This window comes from Protopterus annectens, chromosome 3.part1 (assembly GCF_019279795.1).
Source record: "Protopterus annectens isolate FY-2018-M chromosome 3.part1, PAN1.0, whole genome shotgun sequence".
Classification (NCBI taxonomy): Eukaryota; Metazoa; Chordata; order Ceratodontiformes; family Protopteridae; genus Protopterus; species Protopterus annectens.
This window is the reverse complement of record NC_056732.1, coordinates 490,684,117-490,704,484: the sequence shown is the minus strand read 5'-3', so window position 1 is coordinate 490,704,484 and position 20,368 is coordinate 490,684,117. Positions and strand designations below refer to the sequence as shown.

The window sequence follows — 20,368 nt, the reverse complement described above, 5'->3', positions numbered from 1 at the left end:
AAGCCACAGTGAACTACATCCCAAAAATAAACATCATCTCCATCGCACCCAGAAAAACAACTGTCCAAATAAAGTATGCAAAATGCCCAAATCCCCCAAACACATGAAAACAGGACCCATGGCACTAGAGCCTTACAAACCCTTTCAAAATCCAGTCGCACAAGCCACTAAGGAAGCAATATATAACTAAGCAGTTATCTAATCACAATATTCATCATCAGATTGCAACAATACCAAGAACACAAACTTCTCGTGGGACTATCAGAAAAGACTAAAACAGGAGACCATATTAATTTCTTTTAAAGGGAGATGAATAATGCTAGTGTTACATCACTGTATGTCCCCATTCCTGGCAATTAAATTGCTATATTAACAACCAAACCCCACTAATATTTTCAATATACTATTATGTATGATTATGCTTATCTACTGAACTATTTCAGAACCGAATTATGCTATATTAAATAAGTTTATGATTATTTTAAAATTAATCTGATAAGTATTTGCTATACTAATTCTAGTTATTAACGTATATGTATTTAATAAAGGATTGAAGAATTTTTAATTTTAATTGTAACAAGCTGCAAAATAAGCAGAGCAACTATTATGTTAATTTGTAAAAAAATCAAATGTTGAAATAAGATTAAGTATATGTAAATGAGCAACAATAAGAAGAAACACAGTTAACTTTTTGTTGTTTACATCCAGATTTCTTTTTTGAGGTAAAAAGAGTTTGGAATAAAATATAGACAATACTTCTTATGTAGAAGTATGCATAAAACATTGGTTTTACATCCATTTCTTTCTGCCACTCATTTCAGGGAAATGTTATTCCAGTCCATGACTTCTGCTTGTTCAATTATATATATATTTTTTTGTTTTCAAGAAAGACAATGCAGTATCCAAGTCCTCAAATATTCTAGTCCCATCTGGAAAAAATATTTTGCATCTAGCAGGAAAATGTAAATGAACCTTTATCTGTGTTTTTTCTTGAACTCATTAATTAATGTCAGGAAACATTTCCTTTTAGATATTATTGTGGAGGAATAATCATTGTCAAACTTTATTAATCTCCATTCAACTTTGATGGAAGATTTTGACCAAGCTGTCTTGAGTATCAATTCCTTGTTCTGTAAAGAAAAAGCTTTATAATAGTAGAACTCGGTTTTGAATTCTTCTCTGAAGGAATTGCTGGCATAGATCTATGAGCTCTTTCAATACCACAGAACATTGCTTCGGGCAGATCAAGGATGTTAGGAAGCCAGGATGTTATAAAGTTTGTCATATCGGTCCCTTCTTTTTTCTCATGTAAGCCAAAAATATGGATATTGTTTCTGAGTGATCTGTTCTTTAAATCGTCTATTTTATTCAGAAATAAGGTATTTTGTTTTACTAGCTAGTTAGTGTTGTTTTCTTCTTTCGACAGTCTTGTTTCCACATCATTTAAACTTCTTCTATTCCTAAAATCTGCACTCTCTATTGATTATGAAACTATTTAGCTTGTTCCATTTGCCTAGTACACCTCTCTTTAAAGTTATTCATTTTATTGTCCATTTTGTCCATCTTCAGACACAGTTTCTATATATTTGTCAAAACCATTTGGAACTCCTTCTTCAGAGAGGTATCTTAAGATTTTGTTTTTCTATGACTCAGATTTTCCAGATAATAGTTTGACAGGAAAATATAAAAATAACCAGATAAATTTGGGGTGTTATCGGCCAGGATTGTTTAAATTATTAGTTTTTGGCAAAAAAAGTACAATAACTTAAAAAGAAAAAAGAAAAAAAAAATGAGCCCTTTCTCCTCTGCATCCTGGCCATGCCCCACTGTATTTTCTTGTTGAGCAATCTTCTTTCAGTGAGATTTATCCCTCTTTTAATTTGATAGAAAAGTATAATAAATACTTCTTGATTTTTAAACCAAAATGATCCTCAGCACATCCAGATCACTATTTCAGCAATTTTAAGTAGATTTTGGTATAACTGACAATTTAATCCTGTCAGAAATTATAAGAAGCAGAAAAAAATATTCTGTGTTGCTTTCAGCTTTCCATCTTGGCCACGCCACATAACTTCAGTTTCTTATGTGTTCCCTGAATGGATTCCTAGAAAAACACCTCTTGAGTTTTGCTGTTAAGGAGAATGTCTTGAAATCCTTTTCCCAAAGACTGGTTATAACCACTGACCTAATCATAATAACCTTGGATAGCCTTGAATTAATGAGTATTATATAACAGTGTCTCATTTTCATTCAAAGGTATACGCACTGATTGGACAGCCTAGTCAGCGTGCCTGTTGTAAATTGAGCATATAACAATAGAAAAGGTCTGGCTGTTCAAGTACCATTGAGCAGCCACGTTTTTCTATTAAGCATATGCTTAGAGGACAGAGTAAAATATAAGAAAAATCAGATATGGTTTGCAAAACTAAAGAAAAGGAAACATACCTGATTTTCCTTGTATTTCAGCACTGTCCCTCCTTAAGTCTCCACAGACTCTTGTACCTCTTATCTTTTCGCAGCATGTCCAGATTTTTACCTAAAAGACTTTGGCTTTTCCTAATGAAAAATGTTTTCTGGCAAGCAATGTGTACTGAAGTTATTAAGTAATGACAGACATTTGAAGTTTAAGTTTCATGTCCTTCGGAAAATGCACATTAACACAAAACCTCCCATTCTAGTAATTTTCTAATATCCCTATTTTTGAATCTTTGTTTCCTCCATTATGTTGAGCTTTATAAAGCTTTCTTGCATTTAAAAAGACAGCAATGGCATTTCTCTTTTCTTTGTTGGTTTACCTGAACAGTACTGATGTACTCTGCAAGCATGGGAAAATAAGTCCCATGCACATGCTCAGTACATCAGTAAACATAGAATAAGACTACAGTGTTGTTACACAATGACATTATTTAAGAAAGTAGATAACGTTCATTAAATACAAATTTCAAGTAAATATTCACATATAATATCAAAACTAGTGTTTGTTGTAAACACTCAACATGACAATATTTATTTTAATTGCCATAAATAAAATATGTAAATGTATATATGTACACACAAAGAATAAGATCCAGTAAATTAAAATCTAGATCTTAATAAAAACATTTGATGTTTATCACATCATTCACAAACTAATGAATGCTTAGCCAAAGCATTTGATGTATCTTTCTTTCTAATAGCTAAATTATGATTTGATTGTCCAAAAATATACCTCTATCTCCTTTCTCTAAAATTTTAATGTTGGTAACTTTCTCTCTTATGTGTGAACAGTGGACAACAATTGCTTTTAACTAAATCATGGTTACCTAACACAATTTTTTCCAGTTATCAAAAACTGTGTCCTAATGATGTCCATTTCATTAGTAATGGGGTAGGGAAATGATAGAGTGAAATTCTTGACCCATGGTGTAGGTACTGGTTAACAAACAACTTTTCTCTAAATACTACTACTTTGACCACACCCAGAATCACCAATGGTCAAATTTAAATCCAAAAAGTGGATAGATTTACCAAACTCACCTAAAGTGAATTTTAAAAATCTGTTGTAGCATTTTAACATTTCACAAAAATGTGGAAAGAGTTTTGATCACCTTTCCATAAAAGGTCCATCAGACTACAACAAGTGTGTACCATAGTGTGATCTAATTTCGTATATCCACTAAGATAATCTCCCAGGATGCAAAAAATATGTTATCTTCTTGAACTAAAACCTCTCTAAGAGTTCCAAAGTGCCATGAATCCCTAGGTAAAAAAACTTTGACTGCTGCACTTTGAGTAGTATATCATCTAACCATATACTGAAATTGTTTCAGTCTTAGACCCATGAGCTGAAATTATAGGTCTAAAGATTGGTGTTTGGGTCCGCTAGAAGTGTGTTCATGGCTTGTACATAATCTGTTTAAATTGTTGAATTCAACAAAAGATTGTAGGTACTTATAGTCCTACCTTGTTTACAGGGGACTTTTGGAATTGGTGTCACTCACTGTTGCTGAACCATTAACAGTGGTGAAATTGTCCAAACTGTTTATATGAAATACTACACACATAGTGTCAATTATTAAAACTCTTGACAAACTGTCCAGAATTCTTAGAAGTGGACTTAATTAACAATGTCTTTATTTAAGAAAGGTAAGCTATTTTTTTCTTAAATAATATAATTGTATAATAGCAATAACCCACAAGTGGGTATGGGTATCACAGGATTTACCCACACCCAATGATGGCTTATTCTTAAACATTACTATGCATATGCTAATAAAATTTGTAGTGCATGTTATTGATTTATAGCAAAAATGGGTAGCTGTTCCATCCATAGCAAATTAATTTGTACAGGTTAATTGTTCCAACTTGTGTGCTTCCCTTGGCATTGTACAAAAATTCTGTCATTTGTATCACTCTGCCCTAAATGCTGAATATCACTTAGTGCTTTCAGCTGTTAATCCCACTTTAGAAGGTCTATGATGCATGATTTTAAAGACTCAAACTAACAAATAACTTTATTTTCTGTAACAAAACATTAGTGGAAACTGGTGAAAGTCAAAACATTTTTTTCTTATTACAGGCTAAAAAGAAATTTTACTGGTTAAGGAAGATGAACTGCACATTTGTGATGAACATCAGTGCTGAACTTACATACCAGATGTTTTCTGCTACAGACAGTAAGTTATTTTTTCATTCATTGATTTTTCCCTTCAGTTTTATTTGAGCTTTTAAATGAGTCAGTAATATCCCTCAATAGTCAGGTTCCTTTCTGATAATAGTTTTCAAGGAGGTTAGTGTACGTGACTGAACATTCAGAAAAACACAAATGCTTTCCAACTGATTTTTGTCATTCTGTGATTCTGAGTTATTGAATTATGGAAAATCATTTAGAAATTATGGAATGTGGTACTATAAAGTAGACGTAGTGGCACTCCTGAATGAGGGATACAGGTTTTACCATGAAGGAGAAGCATGATGGTTCAGTGGTCAGATCTGTGCCTCACAGCTCCACAATTCAGACGTTATTTTTTATTTTATTTGTATGTCTGATAATCCTGCCCTCAATCACTGACCATGTGCATTTTGCTTGCCCTATCACTCACTTGATGGATTTGCTCATGAGTGTTTCTTTAAATTGTCTATACATATATCTCGTATTTGTCCTTGCATACACTGCCTGGGTCATGGATGACAAGAGTCTAGGGACCAGCCCACTTACCCAGATTACAAATAATAAAATAAATAAAATAAAATAAATTCTGACATTTATTTAGTAATCGTAAAAGTACAATACAAATCATGCTGTACTCTTGGTTGCTAGTATTTATTTTACATATTAAGCTGTTGAATCCTGCTCAGAATTAATCTCTACTACACATTCTTATGTTGACTTTGAGTGGGTTTTTGCACATGTGACATAATTAAATAGAAAAATGCAAACAGCTGTATACAGTAGCAGTATGTTGTTATTAATACCTTAGCCGGGATAACCAGCTCAGGTCCAGCAAGCAAGTTATCCTGAGTGGTGCATATCTTAACCCTGTGATATGCATAAAGATTTGACTGCACCTAACTTGCCATCACTTGCATGGCAGGAACATAACTGACCACTGTTGTGTGAATAAGGATACCATATTGGGAGCTCATAGACATGTGACGATCCCGCATGGAATTGTGTGAAATGCATGGTATAACGCACTCTATGGACACTGCTGTATGTGTACCTTAGCACAAGGACTTTTCTAGTGGCCATCAGTGGACACAGAGCATTTGCCTTCATGGCCATGTAAAGCCTACATCAAAACTTCAGTTGCTGCTGGAGAAAATATTTGAGAGAGTATCACCCCTTTGGTGCCATTGTCATCCCTATACATGATGATATAAACCTATGGTCAGTGCCTCTTCGCAGATATGTATACCATCACCTGTACAAGCCCTACATCCAGGTAGCAGAAGTGGGTGCTCTTACAAGGCTGGATAAGGTGAAGGTTACAGTGACTTGCCTGTCAGGGACCAGGATTTGCCATATCATGCAAGCACTCAGGTCACTTATCCCTAAGTACCAGTATAAATCATTCATAGTCCACGTGGGCATGACTGACTTGAGATATACCTCCTTAGACTACATGAAGAGAAACATAATTGAGTTCTCAGAATATGTGTCATAGGCAGGTATGAGCCAAGCATTGAGCAGCATTCTACAGTCTCCAAGGATGATGCCACAATACCAGCAGAAAATGAGTGACTTTAACAATTGGCTTAGTTACTAGTGTAATTCCAAAGGAGTCCAATACTTGTCAGCCTGGGAGGACATGGTTGACAATCCGCACTGCTTTGCCAGGATTGTCTTCATCTGTCACCTCTAGGCTTTCGGATATTGGCCAAAATATTATCCATGCCTACAGTGCCATTTTTTAGATATTGCTATACAGACATACCTTCTAATATAACAAATGCTACTCAGGGTAGGCTAAAGGTGTTAATGCTCAATGCTAGGAGTCTCAACAAGAAACTCCACCCCCTAGATGCTTTCCTCACCCTGGAGAATGCTGACATCTGTGCAGTTATTGAAACATGGTTCAAAGACACAGAAAGCAGTCCTGCAGTGCATGGCTATAATGCCTTTCATACATCCTAACCACCCACTGAACACGAAAGATCTAAATGCAGAGGTGTATCTTTCTACATAAAGGATGCACACACCTCAAGGCTGGTCAAACAATATGGCATGCTTGACTTACTCCTTGTCCAACTAACCATGGGGAAATATCCATTATCACATTCTTGTTAGCTACAGGTCCCCAACCATGAACCAGGAAGCCATACAGCATGCATAAAGTTACTGTAATCACTCACCATCTAGCCCAATACCATACTCATTTAGCTACCCCTCCATAAATTAGGAAGCCTACATGACCACTAACATGCAGGCCCAAAGATTTTTTGACTTTGTAAATTCAAATACCAAGGAGCAGCTAGTCTGCACTCCCACTAGTGGAACAAATATTCTAGCTGTGGTGCTGACAAATATGGGAGAGTGCTGCCCCCCCCCTCCCCGTGTGATGTCCTCAGTGGTAAGATCAGTCACAAAGCAGTCTGCCTTGAAATAAAGGTAAAACTAGTCCCCTACCTAACCCCAAAAACTTTAAGAACATCTCTAAGGTAAACTAACCCCTAATTAAGGGAAGTCATAACTAGTTTCCAACCTCCTCCAAATCCAGAAAACACAGACAAATATGCAGAGGTATACAAAAAAGCCCTGTACCACCATGTAAAGAACTGCATACAAGCAGCAGTACAGATTGAAACAAACCAGATCATACTGCAAAAATAAGCTGCCCTGGTGGACCACTGTTATTAATAGGTTGTACAACAAAAGAAAGAAAATCCTGTCGAGAAGTAAGAGGGAATGTTTACAACAGAACAAAAAGTCACTCATTAATCTAAACAAGTGAATCAGGGAACTAGTCAAGTTTTGTAAAGGAGACTTTGAGGTGAAAATGCCTCCAAAGCTAAGGATAATCATAACACATTTTATAGTTATGTTTGCAGTCTGAAGGGCAACACCCAACAATATGCAGAATTAGCTATACTTCTCAACCATACCGAATTCCTCTGCATTTACCAGTTTTTAGGTCCGAATAATGGGGTGCCACAAGTTCCTGAGTGACCCCCTTAATTCCCAAATTTCCTGGCTTTTTTTTAAATGTTTTTCGGATCTTTTTTTTTCACTGACGTCACTGTATGCAGTGGCATGCGTGATGATGTCAACTTCATGACCAGCCTGCCAGCATGTCAGAATTCAGCTGTAGGCTGAGTCGGAGTGGGTTTGTTTATGTTTATAGACTCACACACTTGAGTTATGTATCTCATGCTGGCTGCAGTAGCAGCTCTCCGAATTCCGAATCCGAATACAGAATCATCAGATCAGCCCAGCAGCAGTCACCCAGTTAGAAGTGACAGACACAGTGTTTTTTTTTTTTTTTTATTATTATTAAAGTAATCCAGACTACAGTCCAGCTAATATTTAAAAGTTAGAAGAACTTAGGCAGGCAGGAGTCACAGGACACAACCCAGGCTGTCCCCAAGCAGCAGAGTTGTCTCGTCAGACCCAGAGCTGTGCAGTGTTGAATAGCCAATCAACGGTCATCTCAACATGAAGAAATATATTACTTCTTATTCCCCCGGTTCCTCCTCCACCTCCAGCAGGTAAAATAAAAATAAAAAAGACATAAAGAAAATACATTCTTTGAGTCATAGTAGGTGCTTGGCTACCAAACATATGAGATTGGTTTAGTTTTCACTGTTTTTGGTACTTACATTAAAAAATATGAAAACAGTGTAGTTGCAAAAGTTGACCACCCTACAAGGAATTGCTTGTGATTCTGTACTTTAAAACCCAAGTGCTCCACTCAATAGTTCTTACATGGGGATTGTTTCTATCCCAAAACTACACTGTGGAGTTCTATAGTTTCCTCGCAGAAGTCTTAGTCTATTATACTGCAAAATGGCTAACCTAAACCAATTGAAGTTTATTGGGATGGTGTCAGTGATGGTTTATAATGGGAATGTGGAGAAGATGCTGGTTATTATTGCACGTTAAACAGGTAGCTCTTATTTGATTTTAAAAAATCAGAACATTATACAAACCTGTTTCTTTCATTAAAAAAAGGTGTGACTATTTTTTGGTCCATAGCTTTCAACAAATCAGGAACAAATGCAGAAATAACCCCGGCACTTTTAAAATATTAGTATTACTCGTACCTCTCAACTGCCCAGATTTATGCCTCATATTTTGGTCTGTTTCTCATTAAGTTGTGTTTTCTGGCAAATCACTGGTAGATCATTGAAGAGTGAATACAGAAAATAATGGCACACATTTAAGTTTCTGACCATGTCCTTTTCAGAAAATTAGTAAAACATTTTTATAAATGGCTTTGTATCATTAACTGTCTACATCACTGGTTCTTCAAACTTGTCATATAACTTTCAAAACCTGCTTTTGTAAACACTGTGAATAGTGCTTACCTTAACTGCTTGTGATGTTAATGCCTTTGCATTTTTTGTTACATCAGAGTTTTTCTCCCCGCCAGGCCTCTGCTGAAAGTGGGCTTCCCCATTTATTGCTCTAAGAGGTTGAGAGGTGTTATTCTTACTAACCTCCTTCAGCTTTACCCTGTATTTTTAAGTTGGTTGTAACAGTCTTTGGTTGAGTTGGTAGATGAATTCTTTACAAGAATGCAATGCATTTTGGTGTTTGGCTTTGGACAAAATACTTTGCACAGTTTCAAAGGGTTGTAAAATAAAACGCAAGTGCACATACTGACTGCAAAATAAGCTTATTTTATTTTATATTTTTGGTTATGGATGACTGTGAAGGAGGGAATTGGGAGGACTTCTGCTCAGATGTGCCTCTGGGGGGGGATTTTGAACAACTTTTTCTGTCAGTGTGCAAACATTAAGAAAAGATATTTATACCTAATGTTGGTATTGGCAGAGATACCTAGTAGCTATGAACCTGTTATCAGTTTACCATTCATTCCCTGTTGCAATATTACTAGTTTTTCATTTTTGTAATGTAACATAGGCAATTTATTTCTCAAGGGCAACCGACATTTTATTTGTAGATGAAACAATGAAATATAAAGTTGTTTGCTAGTTGCAACCTCTTCATTAGTTACAGATCTCTTTAATGTGGAATTATTTAGATGATTTTTACTTCTGCAGAGATTGTGCATATTTCCTGATACTAGTGGATTGTAGAAGTTTGAGTAGACTTTTATGATGGAAATGTTCTGAACTGGGCAGTTTTGTCATTATTGGTTCATGCATTTTATTTCATTGCTTACTGGAAAAATGTTTAAAGCAATAAATTCAAAACGCGCTCTAACAAGTGTGCTGTATTATACAAGGAATATAATTTAATACTATGAGGAATGTGTATCAAAGAACACATGTTAGTTTTGTATGCAAGGGGCCTATGATTTGAAAACAGCCCAAAGGTAATCTTTATCCACCACTGGCCAGATGTATTTTCTTTGAATGTGGATTTCAATGCTGTTTCGATGAATGTGACCTTCAAGGGCTGAGAAGTTTTAATGCTGAGTCTATTTTCATTGTGAGACTCTATTGTTGTTTAGCAGCTGTCTATTAGTGTTTGTGCTATAAAATGTAAAATAAAAGTTTTAAATGAAATCCAAATAATTATTGCAGAAGTAAAGCAATATGCACATTACAGTCTTTATGTTAAATGGGGCAAAATAGACAAGAACTGAGACATTGGAATGGCTGAAGGGGGGTAGGTCCTATTTGACCATCATTTTGTGACGAGGGAAGGGCGGCAAACTCAAAGACAGCCCTGGGCAGCACAAACTCTAGCTATGCTACTGCTCAGTAGGCCATGGAGAATGACTTTTGGAGGTCCTAGCAAACTATAATATTTTTTTGCTAAGATTAGAATATTGCCTACCATTAAATGCCCAACTTTTAACACAAAACCCATATACTTCCTTTTCTTTCAGCTGTTCCCATTAGGGGTCACCACAGTGGATCATCCATTTCCATTTCTTCCTGTCCTCTGCATCTTGCTGTGTCACACCAACCACCTGCATGTCCTCTCTCACCACATCCATAAACCTTATCTTAGGCCTCCCACTTTTCTTCTTACCTGACAGCTCCATCTTTAGCATCCTTTTCCCAATATACCCAGCATCCCTCCTCAGCACATGTCCAAACCACCGCAATCTTGCCTCTCTGGCTTTGTCTCCAAACCATCCAACATAGGCTGACCCTCTAATATACTTATTGCTAATCCTGTCCACCCTTGTCACACCCTGTGCAAATCTTAAGATCTTTAACTCTGCCACGTCCAGTTCTGACTCCTGCCTTTTTATCAATGCCACTGTCTCCGACTCATATAACATAGCTGGTCTCACTACCCTTTTGTAGATCTTCCCTTTCACTCTTACTGGTACTCGTGTATCACAAATCACTCCTGACACTCTTCTCCACCCACTCCACCCTGCCTGTACATTCTTCTTTACCTCTCTTCCACACTCACCATTACTCTGAACTGTTGATCCCAAGTATTTATACTCATCCACTTTCGCTAAATCTACTCCCTGCATCCTCACCATTCCTCTATCCTCCCTCTCATTCATACACATATATTCTGTCTTAGTCCTACTGATCTTCATTCCACTCCTCTCTAGAGCATATCTCCACCTCTCCAGGGTCTTTTCAACCTGTTCCCTACTCTCACTACAGATCACAATGTCATCTGCAAACATCATAGTCCACGGGGACTCCTGTCTGATCTCATCTGTCAACCTGTCCATCACCATTGCAAATAAGAAAGGGCTCAGAGCTGATCCTTTATGTATTCCCACCTCCACCTTAAACACATCCATCACTCCCTCCACAGACCTCACCATTGTCACACTACCCTTGTACATATCTTGTACCACTCTTACATACTTCTCTGCCACTCCCGACTTCCTCATACAATAACACAACTCCTCTCTAGGCACCCTGTCATATGCTTTCTCTATGTCCACAAAGACACAATGCACAAAACCCACATACTGCAAGTTACCAAAAGCAAAATCCTAAGGTTCATCATCTTTTCTCTTCCCAGTGAACATCATTGCTACACATTTAAAAAACATGGTTACCATTTAAGACAGGGTCTTGGGTGATATTTTGGTTGTCTGTTCTTCAGTTTGCATTTGAAATTTGGTATCCCACAATTTCACTGGAGTGGGTGGGGTTACATAATTATGTATGCAAATTTTATGTTACTCAGCGTACAGATTTGTACCTATTTTTCATGGACCTTTTTCCAGATTTTTGATGTTTCCAGGTTGAGAGGTATGGAATTCGTTGTAGATGGCAGCACCTATACTCAGCCAGAACACATAGCAAATCTGCTGGCCAACAAATTCAGCTCATGTTTTGCCTCCCCTATCACTGCCAGTTCTCCTCCAAAAAATATCCTCCACCACTCCACTGCCAGTTATTACCAAAGAACAGGCTGCCATCTAAAACTAAAAACCTGGCTTCAGTGGGGCCTGACAATATACCAGTTTGCCTCTTAAACAGCTTAAATCAAGACTTATCAGGTCTATTAGGATGTCTGTTTAACCAGAGCCTCCAGACTGGTTTTGTTCTCATAGACTGGAGAACAGCAACAGTCATCCCGCTACATAAAGGGAGACCATCTACTGACCTGGGAAGTTACGGGCCCTTAAGTTTGACTGGTCTTATGTGTAAGGTCATGGAAATAATAATCATGGACCTGATAAATAATGACACAGGAAACCTGTAAACATTTGACCTGATCCAATTCAGCTTTGTCAAGTGCAGGTCATGCCTACTAAATCTGGTGGATTTCTATCAGGAAGACACTAAGGCCATGGATTAGGATAAAACGCAATTGACACAACTCCCAAGTCAGATATTATAAATAAACTCACAAAACTGGGCATAACTCCATATGTCACTAGATGGATTGCCAATTGGCTGAAGGAAAGGACACATGTGGTTAAAGTGGGTGGATCCAGATCCTGCAAGAGGCCAGTTACTAGTAGTGTGCCACAGGGCTCAGTGTTAGGAACACTCCTGTTTGGACTATACTTTTCTGAAGTCAAGGCTAATGTGGAAGGCCTTTGGATGACAAAGTTTGTCAATGGCTACAAGCTGGGTGGCAATCACTGATTCCCCCAATGATGTAGATATCCTTCAGGAAGGTCTAGATCAGACAAATAATTGGTACCAGAACAATGGCCTAAGACTAAATGCAAAAAAATGCATTATAATACCCTTTGGGAAGTCAAGTACTGCTGCAAATTACAACATCAATAGCACACCCCTAAGAATAAACTCAGAAGGGAGACATCGATTTACACAGCTAGATAGTAGCCTGAACTTTGACCACCATGTGCCCACAGTGGTGAGGAAGTCCTTCTATGTGGCACAACTTATAAGTAAAGGTATGTTATCTAGATCCAAGTAAATTACAGTCCCACTGTACTCAATCCTCATTACACCAATAAGTGAGTACAATGTGCCATCTGGCATGTACTTGACCAGACACTTACAGCAGCTGGAGTGACCTCATAGATTCCTCAAAAAGAAAATACAGGGGGTAAACAACATGTCCCATGCAGGAAGACTAAAAGCCTTACTGGAAAATCTCACCCAGACTCTGCCACAATTTGCTGTGAGGTAAAGGTTAGTTTCCTTTTGCTTTCTTGTATTTTGCATTACCTTATTGCATTCTTCTATTGTGTATATTGTGATTTGTTTTCTTTACACCATGTTTTACTTGTATTCTTCTTTTAATTGCATACTTAAACTAGGAAAGTGACCACAGCTGTGTCTCTTGTGAGTCCCACAGAAAATAATTTTCTTACCCTCCCACTACCCAGCTCTTGCGTTTTTACACTCAGCTGGCTTTCAAGTTGTCTGCCACTTATGTTACTTTGACCACATATCTCCTTTCTCCCCTTTCATTGGCTGTTGTGAGTAACCACAAAATTGTCATTTTGTAAAATCACTAACCTTCAACTATTTAAATTTACTGACCATCCTGATGTATTCCACAGCACCATAATACAAAGTGCTCACCTCCTTCCATCCAGTTGTATTCCACAGCACCATAATACAAAGTGCTCACCTCCTTCCAATCTATATTGCTATTTTAAAATTAGTGGCTCTCCACTTAGATAGCTAAGGCTTAGTTACCCTTGTTTCTTATCTAACTGCATTGCATCTCTTGGGATATTAACCATTTTTTTCCATCTTACCTTTCAAAATTGCAACAGCTACTCCAAAACCACCAATTATTGGAAAGCCCACATTCTGCCTGTCAGTAGTCATCTTGGGATTAGTGCTTCTGCTTTGCTGCTAATGAGAGAAAGAGCACAGGGACATTATTTTCTTGAGACTGCTGATCATTGGAAATCGTAATAACTGCTTTATAGGCACCAGCTTGGAATATCTGCTTATGTTTTGCTCCTGGTGAGAGAAGGAGCAGAGTGCATTGAATCCTGACTGTTTCTGGGTGGGTAGTGAACATCTGTGCTTGACGTTTCTTACTAGTCTGGTTGCTGTTCAAGGCATCTACAAGGAAAAGGATACAACAAGCCTACAGATGCTTGCATCATCTGAGACAAGACTGTGGATCACAAAACAGGCTGTGGCCTGCTTCTCATCCTGGGATTGTTGCTAATGTTTTGCTTCTGGTGAAAGAAAGCAAAGGAGCACTGTATCCCAGCAGAGCAAAGCTGTGGTGAGATCAGCATTAGTACTAGCCAGGCAGCAGCTATTCATGTGACTCCCCACTTTTCATCATTCTTGACAAACTATTTTTTGTTTTCAGTAAGTACTACCTGATTTATTACTAACTTTATAATATCTGCCTAAATACATCATCTATAAATCAGCAGGGTGTACTTATTAGTTTCCTGTCAAGTGTTTATCAGTGCTCTGTATAGACACAGACACCTTGAGTGACATTTTTCCTGTAAAAGCACCACTGAAATTTCACCAATACCTAGTTGCATACAGGATAACTAATTTGCAGTAGCTAGCACTGCCCCCAGAGTTGCCAACCAGATACTCCTGGCATTGCTTTATATTCTCACTCCAACTGTCTGTTGCCATGGATATGAACATTCCCACTATCTCCATTACCAGGCTGGTGGATATGGGCATCCAGAGGCAATGTAAAAATTGCCTCATGTTTACTGAAAACAAGTTAATTCTCAGACTGATATGGTATTTGAGAAGTGTATTTACACAATGTCACTAGAGGCAAAGCTCTCACATAAAAGTACTACTAATGTCAATAACATAGTCAGTAGTACACATACTGCATCTGTTACACACAATTCATAGCAGACATACAGACCCACATATGCTGAGACACTTAATTGTAATCTTCCTAAACCCCAAAAATCTCCTAGGTGAAGTACACATAAAAAATACCTTCAGCAGCCCCAAATGCACTCTTTCAAAACAACACCCACATCAACACATAGAATTACAGTACCTGTCATGGATTCTCTACTTCTAAGTCCATAAGGCAAGCCACCACACGATCCAACATTCTAGTCATTGGAGACTCCATTGTCAGACCGACTGATGTCTCTATCACCAGGCTAAGTAAGAATAAAGTCATGGTCAATTCCTTATCAGAGCCTAGTATTCACTGCATTATGCATGTACACTGGTCATTACACATGTACTAGTATGACTCAGACATAGCCCATGTGGGAGTAAATGACCTGAGACATACTTCTCTAGACTATATGAATAGAAACAACATGGCACTCTAGAAATATGTGTCTCAGGCTGTTATGAGCCTAGCATTGAGCACCATTTTACCTTCTCCAAGGATGATGCCATAATACAAACAAAAGATAACTGACTTTAATAATTGGCTTAGTTTCTAGGGTCATTCTAAGGGAGCATAATATATTTCAGCATTGAAGGAAATGATCAACAGACAATGCTGCTTTTCCAGGGATGGTCTGCTCCTCTCCCCTCTTGGCTTTGGAATATTAGCTAAAACATTGTCTTCCCCCATAGTGCCTTTTTTAGGCAATGCCAAACTTAAAGTTCTTTTGATGTAGCAAATCAAAACCAAGAAAATCTAAAGGTATTACTGCTCAGTGCTAGTAGTCTAAACAAAAGAACTCCACTCCTTAGAAGCTCTTTTCACCCTAGAGAATGCTGACATCTGTGTGGTCACTGAGACATGGTTTAAAGCCATGGATAGCACACTGATAGTACAAGGTTATAACGCCTTCCACACATTTAGACTAGTTACTACATAGGTAGGGACTAAAGGTGGAGGTGGCCCGACTTACATCAAAAATAAATATACCTCAGGGCTGGTCAAACAAGACAATCCACTTGAGCTTCTCCATGTTCAAATCACCATAGGCAAAATTCAATAACACTTCCTTGCAAGTATAGGTCACTCTTTATGACCCAGGAAACCCATACCTGTATTTAAACTTATTGGAAACACTTAACATCCAACTCAATACCGTATTCATGGGTGACTTTCATTACCCCAGTATTAACTGGGAATTATATATGACACTAAATGTACAGGCACAGAGATTCCTTGATTTTATAAAGATAAACTCCCTGGACCAAATTGTCATTACATCAACCAGGGGTGCAACCATACTGGATCTGATCTACACAAATATGGGAGAGTGTTGCACAGCCCCTAGTGTAATGTTTTCCCTGGTGTGGTCAGACCACAAAATGGTCTCTTTTGAAGTAAAAATAAAACCTGGAACACCAGTTAACTCTAGAATATTCAGGAACTACTCTAAGGCTGACTTTCATAACCTGTCAAAATTTCAAGCCCCCATAAACCCTGAGAACACTGCTGCCTATGTGAACATGTTCACAGAAATCCTATACAAGCATGTTAATAGCTGCAAATAGGCAGTTGTACCCACCAGGAAGAAATACAGAACTAATTCAAAAAACAAGTCACCCTAGTGGAATCACAAAATTAGTAGTCTGTATAATAGAATGAAGAAAACTGTGGCAAGAATTAGGAGGTGCAGCACCCAGTAGGATAAAAGAACTCTTATCAAACTAAACAAACTCAAAGGACAAATAAAGTCTACCAACACAGCAAATGTTGTAAACCACAAATGGCCACGTCACAAATTTTTTCCTCTGGAAAAATTCAAGTGGCTGTAAAAAAAAACAAACTTTAAAACACTAATCAAGTGGGGGGCTACACCCCCCACACACCCTGATGTGGTGGGCTGTGCCACTGACACCTCCCTAACTAAATATACTAACTCTGAGATCACTCCACATTGAAGAAAAGGGCAATTCCCGATAACGGCCAATTGAATTTGTCCCTAGGAAAACATTGCAGACGTAGCCGTTTATGGTTTACAGCATTCACTGCGTATTTGTCGATGACTGTGTGTTCAAAGAGTAGGCACTTTGATCACTTAATATAGACCCATATTTGGCCACTCAGGCCAAGGACAACCTTAAGACATTCATTAGCTATGTCCACAACCTCAAAGGCAATACACAATTGTGTGCAGAGTTCATTGTAAATGGAGCCACCTATACTGAGACAGAAGATATAACAAACCTATTGTCCAACAAATTCAGATCCAGCTTTACCCCTCTCTCTCTGCCTCAGCTTTACCCCAGGAAATACCATCAAATATAACTTCCCCTGTTATCACTAGGGAACAGGTCCTTAATGCTCTCTAAGGCCAAGAACAATGCATCAATGAGCCCAGACAATATTCCAGGATGCCTTATAAATAGCATGAAACATGACCTAACAGGCCCTCTGGAATTGCTGTTTAATTCTTTCCACTAAACAGGCTTCATGCCTCATGACTGAAGAACAGCAATGGTCATCCCTCTGCACAAAGGTGGGTCATCTACAGACCCTGGAAACTACAGACTCATAAGTCTCACTAGTCTCATATGCAAATCTATGGAAAAACGTATCATGGAAATTATCAATAATGATATGGCAAACCTCCAGATACTGGATCCAACCCAATTTGGTTTTGTCAAGGGCTTTTCATGCCTACTCAGTCTGGTGTACTTCTTTGAGAAGGTCACTAAAGCAATGGATGAGGGCAAAAGGGTTCTCAACTGCCCTGACCTGGCCAAGACATTTGACACAATATCCCAATCGGGCATTGCTGACAAAATCAAAAGGTTAGGTACAAACCCTTATCTCACTCAGTGGATAGCCAGCTGGCTCAAAGACTGGACCTAGGAAGTTAGAATTTGGGAATCCACCCCTACAAAGAAGCCAATCACAAGTGGAGCTCCTCAGGGATCTGTCGTGGGACTGCTCCTTTTTGGCATTTACTTCTTTGAAGTCAAGGCCAATGTCAATAGCTTCTGGCTGACTAAATTTACAGATAATTGCAAATAAGGAACTGTCATTGAATCCCACACTGACACAAATGCTCCCCAGGAAGGGCTGACACAGACAAACAACTGGTGTCAGGGCCATAGATGAAAACTAAATGCTAAGAAATGCATAATAGTATCCTTCAGAAAGTCATCCACCCCTGGTAACTATCATACTGACAACACACCACTTACAGCTGACCCAGTAGTCAGGGACTTAAGGACTCACATAGACAGTAATCTAGCCTTTGACCATCACGTGTCTACAGTAGTGGGGAAATCATTCTATGTTGCATTAATTATGAAGAAAAGTATGGCGTCTAAGTCCAAGGAAGTCATTGTTCCAGTGTACTCGGCATTGATCAGACCTATCACTTGAGTACCCCTTTTGGTATGTACCTAACCAGTCATGTCCAACAACTGGGCTATCTACAGAGGTTCCACTCTGAAACAATACAGAGCATAAGGAATGTGTCCTATGCAGACCTCCTAAAGGCCCTATCCCTGTATTCTGTCTCCTACAGGCAGTTGAGGGGAGATCTATGCCTGGCACACAGGGGATTGTCAGACCACTCTCTGATGGGCCTCCTGCATATCTGCAAAACAAACAGTACTAGAATTATCCATTCTAAAGAATTAGACTTTGCCTGTGATATAAATAGAACCTGCTGGAGTGACAGGCATGTGTCCCAAAGACCACCCTGTCTCTGGAACAGGCTCGCCATCCATGTGAAATAGAGTTCCTACCTAACCCAATTCAACTGCAACTTGAACAATTAAATAGGGAACAGGAAATTCATCCCTAGTTCAGCATCTATGTCTCTAATGTACACAGGCAGCCTGTAAATGGTTCATCTCCCAGGCCCCTGCTTGTAAATGTTTCATCTTCCAAGATTCTGCTTACACTTATCAAGAGTACCTGAACTTGTCAGACATTTGGGATGCATAGCTATGTTTAAAAGGGCCCTTGTGGTTATTAGCCTAGTAAACACCTATGAGCCTATAAACCTTATCCCTTTACTCTGTTTCTTACTAGCTATTAAGAGATGACCTATGCCCGACCTGCAAGGAACTCACAAATCCAGCCCTGATGGAGCTGCTATACATCCATAAGTCAAACAGCATGAGGGTCACCAGATCTAGGGATCTAAATTTAGTCAGTGACTCAAACAAATCATGCTGGAGAGACAGATATGTGTCTCAGAGATCACCCCTTCTTTGGAGCAAGCTTCCCGTTCACATTAAGCAGAGCCCTTCCCTGGCCCTTTTCAAATGCAGTTTGGATCACTGTATGGGGAATCAGAAATTCACAACTGGGGTAGTACCTTTGTCCCTTATGATCAGGGACAATCTGTAAGATACTCAAAGCATAGGTATAAACCCATAGCATCCTGTTGTCCCTAGGGGCAATATATTGGGTAAAATAGGGTTATATTGGTTAGGCTTGTAAGACCTCCTAAGCCATTAGTCTAGCAATCTCCTGTGAACCTATGAACCAATGTCATTTTCTTGTTTGCTTTCTGGCTGATCTGTTTCATACTGTGGAAGCGAGTCCTGTTTACATTGACTTAACTGAGTACAGTTATATGGTTAAATAATGAAGGTGGCTTCCTTTTTAAGTCTCAGGATTTACATGTGTAGTTTGTATAAGCATTAACTTTTTAAAAGTGAAGTGCAGAAATAACTTTATCACTGTAAGGGGCATCTGTTTTGTAATACTCATGTGTTGGTGAAATAACATTGAGTGGCAAGGGTCTATATTATCATACCGAATTGTAATAATGCTGAATGCTCATATGAGTGAAAATGCACGAGAACAAACTTGCTGTTGTGAGGGACTGCACCCCACCCCACCCGCTAAATATATATATTCCAAATCCGAGGTCACACTACAGTGAGGAAAGGGCAAATATTTCAATTCTCACTGTATCACGACCCAAAAAACACAAGTTCGTTCTTGTGCATTTTCGCTCATATGAGCGTTCGGCATTATTACCATTCGATATGGTAATATAGACCCGAGTGGCAATACTACTGCATTTCCAGGAAAACAACAAAAACTCCAGTATGAAATTATTTTTATACAAAAAATGAGTAAAATATTAGTACTAGGCAGACTTTAGCCATTCAGCTATTTTTCACCAAATGTATGGGAGCACCATTCTTTGTAATTACACTGATTTCTATGTGAAATGTGAAGGAATATTTTTACCATTGTGATGGGTGTGTGTGTGTTTTAGTGTTGTTATTGTCCATGATAATTTTGTATGTGACTGTGTGGGTGGCTTTGCAGATGATTTATTTTGTGTTCTGAACTGCATTCAATATACTAAATCTGTGTCTGTAAGTAGAAACGAAAAGTTAACTCTTAACAATTATTGCCACTGTTGCATGTTGGATCTCTATGAATAACCACTGCAATATTTTGCTGAGTTCTGAACTGTCTTTATTTGTGGGA

General features: G+C 38.3%; 1 protein-coding gene across 1 annotated transcript in view; it reads left to right on the top strand.

Annotated features, from left to right (window-relative positions):
- Positions 1-20,368, top strand: part of LOC122798187 (squalene monooxygenase-like) — a 1,523,743-nt gene that overhangs the window by 1,321,082 nt on the left and 182,293 nt on the right. Inside the window, exon 9 of the mRNA XM_044066934.1 lies at positions 4,559-4,655. Coding sequence (XP_043922869.1) covers positions 4,559-4,655 — 97 coding nt within the window. The remainder of the gene's footprint in view (positions 1-4,558; positions 4,656-20,368) is intronic.